This window comes from Pimephales promelas, chromosome 19 (assembly GCF_988280905.1).
Source record: "Pimephales promelas chromosome 19, fPimPro1.hap1.1, whole genome shotgun sequence".
Lineage (NCBI taxonomy): Eukaryota > Metazoa > Chordata > Actinopteri > Cypriniformes > Leuciscidae > Pimephales > Pimephales promelas.
Genome location: NC_142787.1, coordinates 31,557,845 through 31,578,424, shown reverse-complemented (window position 1 = coordinate 31,578,424; position 20,580 = coordinate 31,557,845). Strand labels below are relative to the sequence as shown.

Below are 20,580 nucleotides of genomic sequence, written 5' to 3'. Positions count from 1 at the left end.
ACCGTTCAAAGGTTTGTGGTCAGTTAGTATAATTTAAGATAAGAAATTAATATCTATAAGTTCTTTTGAACTTTCTAATCATCAAAAAATCCTGAAGAGAAAAACAAATGTATGCCGCTTTCCACAGAAATATAAAGAAAAACAACCGTTTTAATCATATTTATCATAATAAGAAATGTTTCTTGAGCAGAAAATGTTGAAATCCCAGGAATAATATTAATATAGAAGACAGTTATTTTAAATGATAATTCTATTTCACAATATTACTGGTTTTACTGTATCTTGATCAAATAAATGCAGGCTTCGTTACCATAAAAAAAAAAATATATATATATATATATATATATATATTTATTTATTTATTTATTTTTTAATAGTAGTTTTCAGTGTTCTGTTAGAAAGGTCTGCTTGTTGAAACATCCAAGCAGACACTTCTTCTGAAAAACATAAAAAAAAAATCTTAATTACTCAAATATATTAAATAAATTGTATTTACTTAAAATTTTAAAACAAACTTTTTATTATCTACTGAACAGGCTTTAAAATGATGTACAATATATACAAATAGATCATTTAAATTGTTTTAATATTTCATATTTATGCAGCCTTGGTGAGACGTCATGTAAAAACTTTTTTAAAATACAGCGCCAAACTTTAGTGTGAATTTTATAATTAAAAATATTTTTAGAAGAAATTTCAACATCTATGCTGTGTAAAAAAAAAATTAGGGTCTATAATAAGTTAAAGTCTATAATAAGTTTTTAATAACACGCTGACGTCTGTTTATTGTGTGTTTGTTTTAGAAACTGGCTGTGCTGAAGGATGATTTCCAGTTAGATTATGGCTCTCAGTCTGACCTGTGGGCGAGTAACCCGTCCCTGGCCGGCTCGCACATCTCTCTGCCCCGTGTGTACTCGGACGCCGGCTCTCAAACAGACATCCCTGCTGAGGTCAGACACGGCCGGCTCTGCTAATGAATCACTTTGGTGTCTTAGTGGGTTCACAATGTGCAAGTCACTTGTAGAATAATATGTCTTTTTTATTTTATTAGTTTGTATCAAGCTCAAATAAACTGGCTGAGAAGGTCCGACTGAGCCTGAAATATGAGGAGGCGAAAAGAAGGTATCTGTTCTTCTTCTAAATGTTCTTCTAAATTATTAAAGTTTTTTTTTAACCAGTAATGCCAATATTTAAATATATATATAGGGTAACATTTTGAACTAAGAATGAACAATACTTTTACAATACACAACATTTATTAATTTTAGTTCATAATATATATTTCAACATTTACTAAAATGTTATTAAAAACAAAGGTTGTATTTGTTAACATTAGTTAATGCACTGTGAACTAACATGAACAAATCATGAATGGCTGTATTTTTATTAACGAACATTAACATATATTAGTAAATACTGTATTACTGAAAATACAGTAATATTATTAAATGTTATGTTAATTATATATTATATGTTAATATATATTAACATGTAATAATATATATAGTAAATGTTAACAGTGTTACTAATATATATATATATATATATATAATATATATAATATTTGTTAATGTTAGTTCACAGTGCATTAACTAATGTTAACAAAGACAACCTTTGATTTTAATAACATTTTAGTAAATGTTGAAATATATATTATGAACTAAAATTAAGAAATGCTGTTGAAGTATTGTTCATTCTTAGTTCTTGTTAACTAAGTTAGTTAACTAATGTTAACAAATTAACCTTATTGTAAAATGTTACCATATATATATATATATATATATATATATATATATATATACCCAAATGTTTGGTACCACACTGAAAATCTGTGATCCAAAATGTAATTTAAGTCTGAAGTCTGAAGAAATAATAATGACATAAAAGAGTAAAATGATAGATAAAATGACATAAAAAAGAGAAAATATATGATTTTTTTTTATTTCTGAGACATGTCAATTAACCAAAGGGCATTCCAAATTCAGATTTATATATATCATCTGTATATTTGTATTGATATTTTCTGACCTATATTTATATTTTCAGATTTTCTTCTTCTTATTATTTTTGTGTGAGTGCATGTGTGTGAATTTATTATTTTATTATTATTATTATTATTATTATTTTAGTAGTGGTTTCAGACTTTTGGCCCCACTGTAAGCAAATTAAATGCACATTTGCAATTTAAAAACAAAATGTTTAAAAATCGGGCTGTAAATGGATTTTGAAATCAACCTGTCACTGTATTGATCTCTCAATAACTTTCTTTACATTGCCTTGTTCACTTTTCTGCTCAGGATTGCAAATATTGAGGTCCAGATTGCTAAGCTGGATAGCGAGGCATGGCCGGGGCTGCTGGACCCGGAGAGAGATCGCTTAATCCTCATCAACGAGAAGGAAGAGCTGCTAAAGGAGCTGCAGTATGTAACGCCACGCAAGCGCGCGCCCAGCGAGGCAGAGAAGATCGAATCGGAGAAGAAACGACTCGAGAAGGACCTGCAAGCTGCACGGGACAACCAGAGCAAAGCGCTGACCGAGAGGTGAGATGGTTAACTGGGCCGGTGCAGCTCCCTGTATTTGGTTCCAGTGGTGTATTTCTTTGGTTACACGACGACACCATAGAATGGGAACGTGTTAAGCTCAGGCAGGAATGAAAGTCTTCATACTATCTAGAAAGTCCTATTCTAGCATTTTTTCCCCATTTGTTTCTGTTATAAAAAAATTAATTAATTAAATTATTATCCAACCATTGCAAATGACTGTAACTGTCATGGAAAATTCCTTGAAAAATCATGGAAATGATTGGTCAGAAAGTGTGGGAATTAAAATCTTTAGTTTTTTAATCACTAGGCTACACAATCCACTTAATATACTGCAGGAATGCACATCTGACCCAATGCTTTTCCCTTTCCTTGACAGCACGTTACAGAAAAAATGCATACAAAAATGCATTTTAGAGTGAATGATAAAGCTTTCATTATTGTGGATACACACAATCCAACTCTAAAGGCCTCTTTTAGACTTAAAAATCTTGACTGAAGGCTTGCCGTACGAAGGCCGCACTCGCAAAGATATTTGCCATTAAAGGGATAGTTCACTTTGAAATTAATTTTTGGTATGTTTTATCTTACCTCAAGGGCATCTAAGATGTAGGTGTCTTTGTTTCCGCAGTAGTTTCAATTTTGATATTTTTGTCTGTCAGTCATATAATAGAGGTCTATGGTCACCACCTCAAAGAGCAGCACAGAGAAGTCCAAATTAAACATGATTTAATGACTCGTGAATGTAAGGACACATTGATGGCCTAAGACACGAAACGAGCGGTTTGTGTGAGAAAACCAACAGTTTTTATAACGTTTTACTTCTTGTAATCACAGCCACAAAAATTACCTCTTTTAACCACAAATACCACAAATACTTTCATAACAACTTTAATGAAGAAAGTCATCTATGTGATTAAAGGAGTAGTTTTAAAAAGATTAAAGTTTAAAAAAAAAACTTTTGCTGATATTTTACTCACCCCCGTGTCATCCAAGATGTCCACGTCTTTCTTTCTTCAGTCGAAAAGAAATTAAGGTTTTTGATGAAAACATTCCAGGATTTTCTCCATATAATGGACTTCAATGGGGTCCAAACGGTTCAAGGTCCAAATGACTGTTTCAGTGCAAACTACAAACTGTTCAAAGGGCTTTAAACGATTCCAGACGATGAATCTTATCAAGGACCACTCGAGTCATGACTCTGGAAAAGATTTGTTCATTTTGATGAACGAGTTCGAACAGGAGAGTCACGAACGCGCATCACAGAACAGAGCAAGGCGAGCATTTGAGCTTATACAACTTAAACTGTGTTATTTATTTTTGAAACGGTCGCTCGTTTCGCTTGATAAGACCCTTATTCATCGTCTGGTGTCGTTTTTTAAAGCCCTTTGAACAGTTTGTAGTTTGCACTGAAACTGTCTTTTGGACCTTGAACCGTTTGGTCCCCATTGAAGTCCATTATATGGAGAAAATCCTGGAATGTTTTCATCAAAAACCTTAATTTCTTTTCGACTGAAGAAAGAAAGACATGGACATCTTGGATGACACGGGGGCGAGTAAATTATCAGCAAAAGTTTTTTTTAAAGTGAACTACTCCTTTAACTACTCCTTCCTCTGTTGTTTATGGTTTGTATGTCTGCAGACCTAGTTTGCAGAATGATGAAAATAGAATATGGACACCTGCTGATTGACACTTATTTACTTTGACGCGGGAGTAGAACGCACATGCTAGTTGACAGTCGCCTTTAGCACTTTTGGTGTGTTCAAGCGCAGGTTTTTGACCGAGGTTTCGATGTGTAGACCCCGGTTACACATGTATTTAAAAACGTCCACTCGTGATCCGATCGACCAAAATGCATCTTAATATCAAGTGTAAACAGAGCCTTAGAAGAACCACCTGCGTTTGCAGATCGGGTTGCTCAGGTGAGAATCAATTTTTGCTTGATTCACTCACTATCTTTCATTCTCTCTCTCTATTGGTCTTATTCTCACTCGTTCTCTCAGTTATGTGAACAGGGTCCTTGTTCTCTACTCTAGATACGGTATCCTCGTTTAGTTTGGCGTCTGCGCTCTTCCTGTAACCTGAGCTGCACGAACGCTGGATCTAGGTTGAACACAATAGATGCCTTCTTCATGAGTAACAGACCAACATCATTTTATCAAAAGAACCACAGAAAGACTATATAGACATTAAGAAAATCAATGGGGTTGATTTAAACTGTCTTACATTTCTTATTATTTTCTAATTAAATTATATATATGAAGAGTTCAGATGCAAAAGCCTCTAAGTGCCATTTGAAATTTTCTTCTAGAATCATCATTTTTGTCAAGCTTGCATATATTTAAGTTCAGTAATTTCACTTAAATGGCAATGAAGATGACCTATTAATTGTCATTTAAGTGAAATTACTGAACTTAAATATACAAGTTTGATAAAAATCCTCATTAAAGAAGAAAATTTCAAATGGCATTTAGAGGCTTTTGCATCTGAACTCTTCATATATATATATATATATATTCTGTGTATATATACACCACAGTACATTTATATTTAGCTGACTCTTTTATCCAAAGCGACTTACAATTGCTATATATGTCAGAGGTCGCACGGCTCTGGAGCAACTAGGGGTTAAGTGTCTTGCTCAGGGACACATTGGTGTCTCACAGTGGATTCAAACCCAGGTCTCTCACACCAAAGGCATGTGTCTCATCCACTGCGCCATCGTCACCCCATATAGTACTGAATCCGTACCCTATAGTACTGAATCCCCAAGTTGTGTGTGTTGCTGTGCTCAGGTTGAGGCTGCACTACAGGAGGAACAAACTCGTGAAGGAGCTGGAGGAGACGGTGCGGTTGGCGTCTTCCCTGCACACCCAGCTGAAAAGGTATCGTCCAAACCTCACATTTACATTAAATGAACAATGCAAATAACACTCATAATATGGACATCATCAAATATTTACTTTTTCTCCCTTTTGTCTTAATTGGGATTCACCAATGTTAATCAATTCTGGCCAATACTGATAAACTGATCATTACAGTCACATTACTGCTACTGACAATAACCTATAAATGTCAGTTATTAACATTTAAATTGAAAAAAGTATTAAAGGTCTATACTATATACTAAAAAAAACTATGCTATAAGTGAAATTATAATTCTATATATAATGACATAATATTATAATGTACAATATGAAAAATCTATGATGTCAAACATTTAAAAGTGTTATGATGAAATGATTAGTTCTTTTAAAGGGAGAGTTCAACCTAAAGACTTTTGTTCATCTTTGGAACACAAATGAAGTATTTTTTTAATATAAATTCTCATCAACTTATTTATATTATTAAAGTTCATTTTTCAAGCTTCAAAAAGTTCTAAAACACATTGTAAAAATAATCCATACGTATCAAGTTGCTTTATATAATGAAGCAGGCTTTTAGTTTAGGCTATTTTAATCTCTGCACACACACATGGATCACATCAAATATGATAAACAAGCTCAAACGTAAGAATTATAACCAATTCAGTTTGACCAATGACGTTTCTTATCGCAAATCATGCATGCAAGGTTGATGATGACATAGTTTTTTTATTTTTGCGTGAAATATCTTTTTTTGTGGAAGAAAAATATAGTAAATTGAACGAATATGATACTGATATATTGTGCATCCCTAGAACATTTAAAACTCATTTTAACCCTCAGGTGCTCTTCGGTGATTTGTGACTGAAAAATTTTCTGTTTTGAATTTCTAAAAATCACAGCTTCATCGGAATGTTATGAAACTTAGTGACTTTTATGGCATATTGTAACACTTGTGGTCTTTGGTCAAAAATGACCCCATAGGAAATGAATGGGAAATTGACAAAAACACAAATTCACAGATTTTTATTTATTTATTTTTTACATTTAAAAAAAAAAAAAATCGTTTTTGAGATTGTTTCAACTATATATTCAAATCCACCAAAAAATAAATAAAAAATGTGTTCATAAACAGCTGGGGAATTCACATGCTTCTCCATAGAGAGCTGTACATGCCATCTAGTGGTTACACCATGAGTCTATGCTTTTTCTCTATACTGTAACCAGATGGTGCTAATGTTCTTCAAAAATTTTTTTTTTTTTTTTTGAAGGCCTAGACTCTATATTAAACAAAAATACTGCATCAATAATTTTTTGAAAAATATAATATATATATATATATATATATTTCCATGGCAAAATAGACCATAAATATTGCATAAATATTAATAAATTCAATCAAATTGTCTCAAAATACTAAATTACAAAGAATAAATATTATAGAACAAAAATAAATTGCAATGGTTTTACTGGGATGGAGGAAATTTAATTTTTAGGTGTCCGGTCAAGATATCAAGTGTGACTCCAAAACAGGGTTAATGGTGGGAAAGTTATAATAAAAAGCAAATGTAAATGTAACTCATTTATTAGGCAGTTTTGCATATTAGCAGTAAGAGGAATCTGCATATCATAAGCACGTTTCGTCACGGTATATGATGTAATGACTTTGTAATACTATTATGATGTAATGACTTTGCAATTATATTAGAATATCAGAAGAATCAGACTTTTTGAAGTTGTGAAACTATGCAACCAAGCGCTCTTGTTAACTTTACCAATGGCTTTGCCCTTACTTTTTATTACGACTAATGCTTAATTCATCCTCGGCGTCTAGTTGAGGCTCATCAAAGGAGGAACAGTCCCTTGTGAGCCTTCATTAGCATGTTTGCTTTAAAGCAGAATGCATTTCATGTCAAGGTTTAGAGTAGAGTGAGATGATTTTGGGGCCAGGGGAAAAAGCATGAACTGGATTAAAGGAGTTACTCACCCCCGTGTCATCCAAGATGTCCATGTCTTTCTTTCTTCAGTGGAAAAGAAATTAAGGTTTTTGATGAAAACATTTCAGGATTTTCTCCATATAATGGACTTCAATGGGGTCCAAACGGTTCAAGGTCCAAATGACAGTTTCAGTGCAAACTGTTCAAAGGGCTTTAAACGATTCCAGAAGATGAATAAGGGTCTTATCAAGCAAAACGATCACTCATTTAATAAATAAATAACAAAGTTTAAGTTTCATAAGCTCAAATGCTCGCCTTGCTGTGTTTTGTGATGCGCGTTCGTGACTCTCCTGTTCGAACCCGTTCATCAAAATGAACGAATCTTTTTCCGAGTCATTTGGTTCATTCAACGAACAAAACGAACGAATTGACTCGGAAAAAGATTTGTTCATTTTGATGAACGACTTCGAACAGGAGAGTCTCAAGCGTGCGTCACAGCAAGGCGAGCATTTGAGCTTATAAAACTTAAACTTTGTTATTTATTTTTTTAAATGAGCGATCGTAAGACCCTTATTCATCGTCTGGAATCGTTTAAAGCCCTTTGAACATTTTGCACTGAAACTGTCTTTTGGTCCCCATTGAAATCCATTATATGGAGAAAATCCTGGAATGTTTTCATCAAAAACCTTAATTTCTTTTCGACTGAAGAAAGAAAGACATGGACATCTTGGATGACACGGGGGCGAGTAAATTATCAGCAAAAGTGTTTTTGAAAAGTGAACTACTCCTTTAACTTTCCCTCTCTCCTTCTGTCTCTTTCCTTCGCCGTCAAACTCCAGTCTGTCCGCCAGCACGCTGTCGTGTTCCTCGGGATCCAGTCGCGGGTCGCTGACGTCCAGCCGAGGGTCCCTGGCCACCTCCAGCATGGGCTCCACTTCCTCTCTCAGCTTCACCGACATCTACCTGGAGCAGCCCGAACTGGGCGACTCTGACTTCCAGGACAAACTGGACTATATTTTGCAGGATGGAAGTGCCTCCGGTTACAGGCCTTCCAGTTCAATCACCACCATCCATGAGAACGAGGTGTCGTCCTCGTCCGGGCGGGTGGGCGGCGGCGGGCCGGGGCTGGCCCAGAGAACACAAGCGCTGAGGCTTTCGGAGACGCCTCACTCCATGAGCTCCCTGTCCCCGCGCTCCTCGCTGTCTTCCCTCTCTCCTCCTTGCTCGCCCCTTGTTACTGACGCTTCCTTCCTGTCAGGAGAGGCCTTTTCTGGGCCGGCCTCACAGTTGGACGTAGATCTGCAGACCAGGCTGATGGAGCTCCGGCTGGAAGAGGACGGGCAGCAGGGGCGGCTGGCTTACCGGGACAGCAAACAGGACAGCATTATGGCCGCAGTAGAGTCTTCCAAAGGTACATTGCTCAACGTGTTTTGTTGCTCACAGGCCTGTCACGATAACAAATTTTGCTGGACGATAAATTGTCCAAGAAATGATTGCGATAAACCTTTTCTAAAGACTATTGAACACTGAAAATGGAAAACATTTTAAATATCCACGATAAATGAACAAAACAACCAAAAGCAATGTCTCTGTTAAAGGGATAGTTCACTTTGAAATTAATTTTTGGTATGTTTTATCTTACCTCAAGGGCATCCAAGATGTAGGTGTCTTTGTTTCCGCAGTAGTTTTTAATTTTGATATTTTGTGTGTCAGTCATATAATGGAGGTCTATGGTCACCACCTCAAAGAGCATGCACAGAGAAGTCCAAATTAAACATGATTTAATGACTCGTAAATGTAAGTACACACTGATGGCCTAAGACACGAAACGAGCGGTTTGTGTGAGAAAACGAACAGTATTTATATTGTTTTTACCTCGTGTAATCACAGCCGCGTCCAAGTGATCTGCGCAAGCGTCCCGGAAAGTGGCGGAAGTGATCTCTTGCGCGTGTACGTCACTCATTGTTTACACAGAGTTTTCAGAAGTTTTACCTTTCACTCTGAAGATCTAAATATCGAAATCGTCTTCCATTGCAATTTCCTATAATCTAAATATGAACTTAAATCTTCACAGCAACTATGCGCAGTGATATGGATCTGTTAACTACTTTAGCCGTGCGTTTCCCTGAAAGTAATCGCACACCTTTAGAACGTTCTCAACCAATCAGAATTAAGCATTCAACAGCCCTGTTGTATAATCAGAAATAATCTATAGATTACTTGACAAAAGTCATTAGTTAGACGAATCGACTAATTATGCTGGATTAATCCATATTAACCCTTGTGCATCCTTATGGACATTTTTGTCCTTTTCAGTTTTGTTTTTTTGATCACTTTGCCTGTGTTAAAGCTAACTGCAAAAAAATTGGCACAGGTGTGTATTTTTATTGGAATTTTACTATTTCACCATCATTTTCTTAAACAAAATTTTTTTAGCATTAGGTACAAAGCGCCTTTTGGACAAAAATGTCCCCATTGAAACTTCGGGGATTTTTAATCCCCGTTTCAGTAAACTATAAAATAATGCAATCTTTGTAAAGAGGCTTTCACATTTCACATTTTTATTTTTTTACACTTTTTTATCAGATGGTGCCATTTTTTTAAGTTTGGCCTATAAAACAAATATTGCTTTATTCCTGTTTTGTTGGCACGCAATGGGGAAAATATGTTACTACGCCCAAACAAAGCTCATTTTTTGAGATATCATCCTCAAATTTGGAACACAACCTATTTAGATTTATGGCTTTGATTTTATTGCAGTTTTGATAAAATATATATTTTATATAAAACTTTTTTTTGGATTTACTTATTATTACTTCAGCGATAATCTGCAAAGGGACTTCTTTAAAATGATACCAAACTTCGAAGCGTCATATTTTTATGACAGTTTTTTGACATGGACATTTTTGTCCTCTATGTACCTATGTGTAACTTTTTTCAATTGAGGCACAAGGGTTAAAATAATGGTTATTTGCAAATTGATACTTTTCTTAAAAATGTTTTTTTTTTTTTTCAAAACCACATGAAACCAACACAAATACAAAGAATACATGTCTAAGAAGAACTGCAAGATTTTTCCGTTTCCTTCATCATTTGTCTCTGGCAACCCAGAATTCCTCCTGAAACTAGAGAAACCGTCTGAACGTCCAGTGCGTTAGGGTCGACTTTCAGCTCACTCCCATCTAGCCCAGCAGGCGAACTCACTCACAAACCTTTCCATAGTGACACATCTCACATTTCCACTCGTCCTTTCTCTGTGTTAGATTCTGTTACGCAAGCGAGGGTGTCCGCGCCTGGGTCCAAGAAGGCGGGAGTGACGTCGGCGGTGTCTGACGAATCGGTTGCGGGCGACAGTGGGGTGTACGAGCCCTCGGAGAAAAGGTAGGCTGCTAGAGAGCCATTATAAGTGATGTTTATCCACAGACCCTGATTTGGAGAGTAAAACGGTGCTGTTCATTCCCCTCAGGCCCGGGCTTCCTGTCGAGCAGCTGCTGGGTTACGATGACGTGAGCGCTCAGATCCAACTCGGCCTGAAGTATGAGGCGAAAGAGAAGAGGTTCACGGTGTTCGTAATGCAGCTGTCCAACTATAGCGCGCTCTCCCTGCCAGCCGACCAGAACATGTAAGGATTGCGCTCTCTCTCAGACAGCTTCATTTAAAGAGAGAGACATTCATTTTAATCAGCGGGATGTACTTTTGATGAAGCACCTCTGCAATTAAGCCGTTCAATAGTTGCAAAATGGTAATATGAAGTGGAGGAATCGATTCACAGATACTTTGCGAGTCTTTCTCTCAAATGATTTTGGATTTTTCGCCTTAGCAGAGCGAAAAATATCATCAAGGATAGCTCCCACCCTGGCTTTGACCTGTTGCCCTCAGGTAGGCGATACAGGTGCATGAAAACAAGGACCAATAGATTTAAGAACAGTTTTTTTCCAAAAGCCATAACCATTTTGAATTCACATATGCATTGACTTCATAGTCTAAATTCTCAACCCCCGGACTTTCTTATATCCACTTAGTGTGCAATATTTAACATTTAATATTTTCATAATATTGATAACATCTACCTCTCCTTTTGCACTACTGTTTGATTATTTGAATTTAGGTGGTTATTTAAGTCTCTACATGTTGATACTGGAAAAGAAGTTGCTTTTAATCTCATTGTACATGTGTATAGTGACAATTTCATTTCAATACACAAAAATAGTGAAACCTGACAGTACAGGCATTTTTATTATGGCTTTTATGCATATTTACACAAAATGTTGCCGTAGTCCAACATAACGCCGAAATTGAAATGCATTGAGAGTCATTTTGGAGCGCGACTCCTTGAATTGACAATTGATTTAGTTATTTGATGCCTCAACCTAAAATATATTGTTCCACCTCCATTTCTTTTAATTGAAACCCATTTGTTATCTATACACTCACACACTCAAGTCACAAGTTTTCAACCAAAGGGTTTGGAAAATTTAAGATTCATAGGGATGCACCGATATGAAAATTTTGGCCGATACCGATAACCGATAATTCGTTATATTTGAAAGCCGATAACCGATATATCGGCCGATAAACTGAAATCCAAATTTGTATCTAATTTTGAGAGCCTGATTACAAAAACAAAAGTCTCACAATTAAATCCACGTCCCAAGCGCACAATTATAATGATGTTCTCATTATAGTGTTGTTTAGCCGATATGACAGATTTGCGTTGCACATGTTGTACCGAACCGTATTTTCATTTTTTGAAGAGATTTCAATCATATTTCAAGAAATTCCTAAACATAAACAGTTCTCAACAAGTGTCTCAGCTGAAGGGAATAATACGTTATTTATCGGCTTTAATATATCGGCCACATTTTCTTACCAGGCCGATAACGATAACATTAAAAACGAACATATATCGGCCGATACCGATATGCTGGCCGATATATCGTGCATCCCTAATTCAACACCATATGGATGTTGTTTCTGCCAGAAAAATAAATGTTAGTTATGATTAATTAAAAAAAATCCATCACATCCCGTAGATGGGTTGCTTTTTTCACACACGAGCAGATCTGTTTGCTCTCTCGAGTCTTTCTGCTTGCAAATTCCAGCATGTAGAAAGCGAATCCGCCATGGCTTGAGCACAACTGGCTTTTAAAGGAACTGGGAAATTACACTCTGATTGGTCTATTGCACGTTATGCCCCAAAACACACCCATTGCTCATTAAGAGAATGGGGACAGCGCTTTTAGACCATTTTAACGAACCGATATCGATTCTTAAATCTCAAGAATCGATTAGTCATCCTGTTTCATTTGAATGAATGGATCATTGTATCGCGGCTGCGCGCATCCAAAAAATCGCAATAATCTTTGTCCTTTGTTACTATTGATATGAAACAAAGTCTCAATTTTCAAATTACGTCCATTTTCTTTAGAAATTCAAAAACATAAATAGTGTTTTGTCGCTGTGGCGTGAGATCGCTCTGGAGAAGCAGCAGCGCTGATCTCTCTTCCGGCTCAATAATACCAGTCACAGCGCCAAATAAACATGAATGAGCATCTGAAAGTGTGTTTCAAAAATTTCGAAATCCGGATCATGTCACATTGATTTACTCAATCAGCGTTTCAACCGTGGAAAGACGTCAATTAAACAGCTTGTAATCAATGTATCGTCATATTTACCTCAGAAAACGCACATAAACTCGTTAGTCAGCTAGAAAAAATAACTCCAGAGAGGAGCATCTTGCTAAATATATACACCATATTACATATGCATTATAATCTTAATGTTCTTCAATATTTGAATAAATGGCAAGTTTTTTTATGACAGCCACCATTTAAATGTTTATATTTCATATAATCTTCTTATTATAAAAATAAATAAAAGTGTAATTTAAGTGTTTGTATAGCTACAAAACAGTTGATTATTACCTTCATATTAGGCTAATGAAGCCTATTGGCTACAACTAGACTCCCATAGTTTACAGCATTAGTTAAGAGATTTGATTCCCTTGAGAAAAATGGCCTTTTATTGTTACTGATATCCAAAATAATCGATATTGAATCGAATCGAATTTTTTGAAATTTGTGTCAATACCCAGTCCTACTTTTTTCTGTCGTCAAAGAACAAAAGTGGATTCGGACACGCCCTAAGTGCACTTGTGCCGTGCGCCCTAGACTATGCATGCGCTTAGATCCTTAAAATAGGGCCCCATCTCTGATTAGATTTGAACTTCTGTTGGTTTTAATCTATTGCAGATATGTTCGTGTGGTGGTGCTGCCGTGCTCCGAGCCCGTTCGCTGTTTGTTCCGCACCCACGGCGCTCTTCCGCAGGAGCCCTTAGAGCTCAAGGAAGCGTTTAGCCTGCAGATGTCCTCCACTGCCCTCAGACAGAAGACCCTACGCATTGATGTCTGTACCACCAGCAAATCCGGCCGAGAAGACTGTCTAGTGAGTGTCTGATCTGAGATTGAGCAAACAGCATGATGCCTGAAGTGTCTAAAGTGTGTTTTTTTGTCTTAAAGGCTGGTGCTCAGATCAGTTTGGCTGATGAGGAGTATTCAGAGGAGTGGTGCACCAAGTGGTACAACCTCCTCAACTGCACGTACATGCCAGAAATGGATAGAAAGCACAAGGAGACAGAGGTCTCCGCTCAGCAGGAGCTGGTAAAACACACACACACTCATTTTACCTCACCACAGCTAAATGCTTTACTAACATTTCTTGGAAACGGTCTTGCCAAACTGCTAAGCTCATCGAGGAAAATGGAGTATTCATAAATATTATATCCAGTTCTTGCGTCATTCTAATGAAGAAATGGATTATTTCTTGCCCGAAAAGTCCTTTCTGCTTTCTAATACTGTTGATGATCAAATTACATAGAATTAGTTGCTTCACTTATTATCGGCAGTTTTGAATTTGCAAACAGTCTGTTCTTTTATGATGGTTATTTAATCTAGATTTTACTGGTACTTTCCATGAATAAGGCACAAAATAAGCTATTTTATCTTGTGAGATGATTTTTTTTAAAGGAGTAGTTGCTGATAATTTACTCACCCCCGTGTCATCCAAGATGTCCACGTCTTTCTTTCTTCAGTCGAAAAGAAATTAAGGTTTTTGATGAAAACATTCCAGGATTTTTCTCCATGTAATGGACTTCAATGGGAACCAAACGGTTCAAGGTCCAAATGAGAGTTTTTGCTCATAAAAATGAACATATCGTTGAATGAACCAAATGACACGAAAAAAGATTCGTTCATTTTGATGAACGAGTTCGAACAGGAGAGTCACGAACACGCATCACAGAACAGAGCAAGGCGAGCATTTGAGCTCATAAAACTTAAAATTTGTTATTTATTTTTTAAATGAGCGATCGTTTCGCTTGATAAGACCCTTATTCATCGTCTGGTGTCGTTTAAAGCCCTTTGAACAGTTTGCACTGAAACTGTCTTTTGGACCCCATTGAAGTCCATTATATGGAGAAAATCCTGGAATGTTTTCATCAAAAACCTTAATTTCTTTTCGAATGAAGAAAGAAAGACATGGACATCTTGGATGACACGGGGGTGAGTAAATTATCAGCAAAAGTTTTCTTTTTTTTTTTTTTAAAGTGAACTACTCCTTCAATAATAAATGTGCAAATGTGAGATGATGATATTATAATATTACCAGGTACTTTAATTCAATTGATAATTTAAAATTTGTAGTTTTGACATAGTGAAAATTATTATGTAGTTTGTTTTGATACATTTTGAATAAAGTTGAGAAGATCAAACCCTCTAAGTTGGGATGGACCAAAATCACCATTTTATGATGATTTTTTTAAATATATATTTAAATATATCTACCTTGCATTTTAGGTTAATTTTGTTAAATAATAGTTTATCCACTTCTTCCAACAAAATCATGTGTATCTAAAACAATAACAGGACACAAAATTCACAAATTTCCAATAATTGGCCATAGTAATAGTATTACATTTAGAAACAATTAGCATGCATCTGTGACCACCAGGTATAAGACAAATTTTAAGTAATATATTGCAGAAAAGCCTAAATCAAGGATGTTTTTAAATGCATAATAATAATCTTTATCTTATTATTCATTTTTAGGCTTCAGCTCCCAGCACCTCAGAGAGCGCCACTGCACACCTGGAGAACGTTCCTGTGGAGGACTGGTACGTTACGGCCACTACAACACCAATATAATAAGCTTTAATCTATTTCAGCACAGCTGTCAACTTAACAATGTGTCAGTGTGAGTCTGGGTCTCAAATCAGGATCAACACAAGCAATTAACAAGCTGTTTGAATCTCATATTCCTTCTCTTCCTATTTTCTTACGGACTGACCTCCTTTCTGGTGTCTCGTGGGAATTTATCACAGCGAGACGGCACACGATGACTCACTTCCCCTGGTGTTTGATCTGCTCCGCCAAAATTACATTAGTAACACAAACAGGATGAACAACTGATCCAAGGACTGTGTTTGAGCAATACTGAGGGGCATATTTCCTCTCTCGTGTCATTTTCTGGACTCGAAATGAGCTCACCTTGCCTCTTTTGGATTGGCTGAAGGACAGTCTCATGATTTGAACCAAAACTGCACTTTACAAAGCCTGTTTGTTTTCGAGGGTGATTCAACCACAAACCACCTGTCATGGAAATTAAAAACAAAGACAGGAATGTGGCATGGCAGCATTTTCCACCCTCACTCAGACTAGATACGTAAAAGTGTTGCTCTTTTAGGATCATTACGGTTTAACTTAGACCTCAAAACACCACAATAACTTTCTTTTTAATTCGGAGCACTGTGACTTTCAGTACTGATGGTCTGAGTACAACAGTGAAAACTAACAATTTTTTTCGCTAACTAAAAAAGAAAGCCAAATAATGTAAAAGTAATTGCAGCTTCTACATGTATTAGTAGATTTTAATATAGACAGACTATGGCCACGCACATACTACAGATAAATTCGTTTGTCGGTTCTCCTTTTTTTGCTTAATTCTGTTCTTCTGAACACAAACAGTTTAGCAATTAGCTTTTTCTTAATGAGTTAACTCCCGAAAATATATGTTTTAGCTAAATTCTAGGCAGTGTGTACGGAACGAAACTGAACAAATAGGTAATGATGTATTTAAATTCACATCAGAGGCATTACTCTCTTCTGTGTGTCTTTACTCTTCTTGATTTTGTTGATATCAAGCTCAAACAAGCAGCCCGAAACGCTTAATAATTGCGTTAAAGTCCCCCTGTAGTCAATAATTTTGTCTTTTAAAACTCATCTTTGATGAGTTTGATGATCTTTGACAGGTTAATAACTTTTGGACGATGGCTCTATTTATCATCAAAACAAATGACAGATTAGATGGATGAGGGCGATCCTCGCTCCGATGCGGGACAACAGTCATCAAACTGGGCGCGGGACAGGCGGAAGTACCGCTGACAGCGGCCGTCATCCAGCGCAGCTCCTGGAGCGAGCAAATGGTGAAACTAGCCAAACGGTTCACCTCTAAAGGTCCGGTGGACACAAATACGGCGACGATGATCCCCACGCCGCCGTTCTGCTCTTCAGAGCCAATCTAGAGCGGTGACTCTCTCGATGAACGCTCGGTCTACATAAAAAATGGCCGCCAACGGATTTCGATTCTGACGCGCGAAAATTTCCCTTCAAAACTCTTGTTTTTACGCGCGTCAGTTTCACTCTTGACGCGCGAATTAACACAAAGTGGTCAAGCGTCAAACTAGACGCGGTAGACGCGAATTTGACGTGCTATTAGCGTCCGGTGTGAACGCACAGTAGGCTAATAGTGTTTCACACCGAACGCGAATTGAATGGGCTATATGCACGCATAAGTTCCGCATTTGACGTAAGGATGCTCGTCCATTTCCGGTTGTGTAGATTAAAGCGAAGGAAAACAGGAGAAAACCGGATTATGGCAGAGTCTTCAATATTTACTGTCCTCCCGTCTTTGAAACGAAACGTACATACGTTTAGATGTAATTTTATATATAGTTATGTTTATTTAATATAATTTTAAAAAGAAGCATAAACACAACGAGGGGTGTCTGTTTTATCTGTTTTTGTGACTAACGTTTCATTAGTATAACCATGGAGTATAAAATTCAATATAAATTCTCGGTATTGCATTGGACTCTATGATCGGCGGAAGTTATCGAGCATCCCTAATGCTTCACCGGAAATAACGCCGTGCATAGAGCCCATTATTTGCGCGAGTAGATTACATACAAAATCAATGCAAAGACGCGAATAGACGCATAATTCGCGCAGGGCGTTGCGAATGACGCGAATTGGGCGACGCGTTTGCCGGGATCGAATGTCTACCGTGCAAGTTGAAAAATTTGAACTCGAGCTGATGTTCAATTAAGCGTCTCACTAGTCGTATTTGACACGCTATTCGCGTCCGGTGTGAACGCACAGTAAGAGCTTTGTTTTTGATGTTTGAGATTGGAAAGGCATGGCGCACTAAAAGGGCGTTTGCAGAATATGCCGTATTTATGTAATTCTTTGCCATAATAACCCATATTCGTGATCCTACAGGGCCACAGAGGCATTAGATGGTGATGTGTTTGTGGACGGGGAAGGTAGTGATGTTGAGGAGGGTGAGGAGTTCTACCCCGATGAATGCCAGTGGGAACAGGAGGAAGAGCCGGTTAAACTTGGACCAACAGCAGTGATAACGGAAAAGGTGACCGTTCTCATTGCTTTTATAGAAGTTTTTGTTGTACCTTTCCAATGAAACTTAACAACATCCTCTCCTTGCCTCACAAGGTGAATAAGGAGACAAGTGTGGACGGACTCCCCCATTCTGCTTCTGTAGTTCGGCCCAAGGAGCGACGACACGATGTTCATCAGCAAAACCCTTTCATGCGAGGAAACACCATCATCCGGTCCAAGACATTCTCACCTGGACCTCAGAGCCAGTATATCTGCAGGGTGAGAGCATAGATTCACACACAAATGTATTTAGATATTTAAAATTATTATTAGAAATCAATATTTGTATTAAATTTTTTCATTAAATCACCAGATCAACCGCAGCGACAGTGACAGCTCCACCCTTTCCAAGAAATCTCCATTCGTCCGCAACGCTTCTGAGAGACGCAGTGTTCGAATGAAGAAGGTAACATGAAACTATTACACACAAAAATCTCACGATTTTTATGATTTAAAACCAGTCCTTTAATACCCAAAAAAATGCTTTATATTCAGATTGATGCTTAATTTCTTCTGCTAATCCTATGAAAATGGTCCTAATGAAATTATAATCCTAATAAATCCAAAAATGCAAATTGATAAACACACTTCAACCATCTCAAATAGGCCCCCAAACATATAAATTGTGCAGTTAATCTCGACAGAACATCAGAAATGGAATTAAATTCAATTTAGGGATCCCATTCGATTTTTCTTAGGAAACTGCGTGCATTTCATTAACCCTAAAGCTAAACACTTTCCTTAGAAAGGGGAGTTTAGGCTTATTAGCACGAGTTTAATATTTAATACCGACATTTCTGTGCTGACCTGAGGTCAGTGTTAATGAAGCACAGTCTCAGAGTGAGGAAATTTGGGTCTAGAAAGGTCAGATTTGCTCTCACTGTGCCTTAGGAGACACATTACATTGAGTCTTATAAAGCAGTGTCATAGCGAGAGTGTAATTCTGAATTGATTTGCCTAATGAGGACTGTACAGAGAGCTTTAATGATTTATAGTACATGCTTTTAAAGTCTCCTAATTAAGGGGATAAAGTACCACCTCCCTTTAAAGCAGTAATATAAAAATATCACATATCTCATCTATCTATCTGTAAATTACAGGAACGTCTTTTTGTTTGTCTGTCTGTGTGTTATCTTTTATTTGCATATCTCTCGAACCGTTAGTCCGATGGATTTCAAACTTGACGTGTGTCTTGCTAAGTTCAGTGCCAAGTTTGACGTTGTTTGGATTAGGATGTTTGGGTCCGAACAACAACAAAGAATTTTAATCTACATATGTGTTACTAAAACATTTCAAAGCATGTTAAATACTGTGTATGGACAAGTGATTTTTGACTGGTTGCATAAACTGCTTTTAAAGGGACAGTTCACTTCAAGGGCATCCAAGATGTAGGTGTCTTTGTTTCCGCAGTAGTTCCAATTTTGATATTTATTTGTAGGTCATATAATGGAGGTCTATGGTCACCACCTCAAAGAGCATGCACAGAGAAGTCCAAATTAAACATGATTTAATGACTCGTAAATGTAAGTACACATTGATGGCCTAAGACACGAAACGAGTGGTTTGTGTGAGAAAACCAATATTTTATTTTGAGAAAACTAGTATTTATATCGTTTTTATAAAGATAACTTGGACGTGGCTGTGATAACAAGAGGTAAAAACGATATAAACACTGTTCATTTTCTCACACAAACCGCTCGTTTCGTGTCTTAGGCCATCAATGTGTACATTTACAAATCATTAAATCATGTTTAATTTGGACTTCTCAGTGCATGCTCTTTGAGGTGGTGACCATAGACCTCCATTATATGACTGACAGACAAGAACGGTTTGACCTAAAAATGTCAAAATTGAAACTACTGCGGAAACAAAGACACCTACATCTTGGATGCCCTTGAGGTAAGATAAAACATACCAAAAATTCATTTCAAAGTGAACTATCCCTTTAAGACTGATCTAAAATTAGAAAAGTAAAGTCTAATTGCTGACACATAAAGGAACAGAGCAGTTGAGTAAGTTTTCACCCCTCTGTTCTCTCTCTCTCTCACACACACACACAGCCACCGATGCAGGTCAAAGGTCTGGACGGGCTTCTGCGCACCTCTCTGGATCTGGAGCTAGACTTGCAGGTGACTCTCACACGGCAAAGCCGACTGAACGAGGAACTGCGTGTGCTGCGGGAGCTGAAGGAGCAGCTGGAGAACGCCCGTCTGAAGGGCCAGCACGTCCTCCCCGCGTGGGTACAGGAGGACGAGCGCTTTCGTCTGCTGCTCAAACATGCGGAGAGACAGGTCAGTCCCGGTAGATTTCCAGAACGTCATCCGGTCCAGCTGCGGATTTTGATTGGCCATTCTCTCCTCAGACCCAGGAAGAGCAGCTACAGGAACAGAGGGTAGAGAAGATGATGCGAGCGGCGGCCAAGGATGTGCACAAGATCCGTGGACAGAGCCTCAAGGAGGTCCCTGGAGTCCAGTCCTTTAGGTGGGCATCTTTTACTAATAGGGGTGG

At 37.3% G+C, this 20,580-nt stretch overlaps 1 protein-coding gene across 1 annotated transcript in view; it reads left to right on the top strand.

Moving 5' to 3' along the window:
* wwc1 (WW and C2 domain containing 1) overlaps nucleotides 1-20,580 on the top strand; it is a 45,589-nt gene that overhangs the window by 18,706 nt on the left and 6,303 nt on the right. The window contains exons 9-23 of the mRNA XM_039676771.2: nucleotides 804-950; nucleotides 1,052-1,122; nucleotides 2,298-2,540; nucleotides 5,337-5,426; nucleotides 8,182-8,753; nucleotides 10,606-10,723; nucleotides 10,809-10,964; nucleotides 13,594-13,786; nucleotides 13,861-14,001; nucleotides 15,448-15,512; nucleotides 17,896-18,043; nucleotides 18,127-18,291; nucleotides 18,386-18,478; nucleotides 20,133-20,363; nucleotides 20,435-20,553. Of these exons, the coding sequence (XP_039532705.2) occupies nucleotides 804-950; nucleotides 1,052-1,122; nucleotides 2,298-2,540; nucleotides 5,337-5,426; nucleotides 8,182-8,753; nucleotides 10,606-10,723; nucleotides 10,809-10,964; nucleotides 13,594-13,786; nucleotides 13,861-14,001; nucleotides 15,448-15,512; nucleotides 17,896-18,043; nucleotides 18,127-18,291; nucleotides 18,386-18,478; nucleotides 20,133-20,363; nucleotides 20,435-20,553 (2,552 nt within the window). The remainder of the gene's footprint in view (nucleotides 1-803; nucleotides 951-1,051; nucleotides 1,123-2,297; nucleotides 2,541-5,336; nucleotides 5,427-8,181; nucleotides 8,754-10,605; nucleotides 10,724-10,808; nucleotides 10,965-13,593; nucleotides 13,787-13,860; nucleotides 14,002-15,447; nucleotides 15,513-17,895; nucleotides 18,044-18,126; nucleotides 18,292-18,385; nucleotides 18,479-20,132; nucleotides 20,364-20,434; nucleotides 20,554-20,580) is intronic.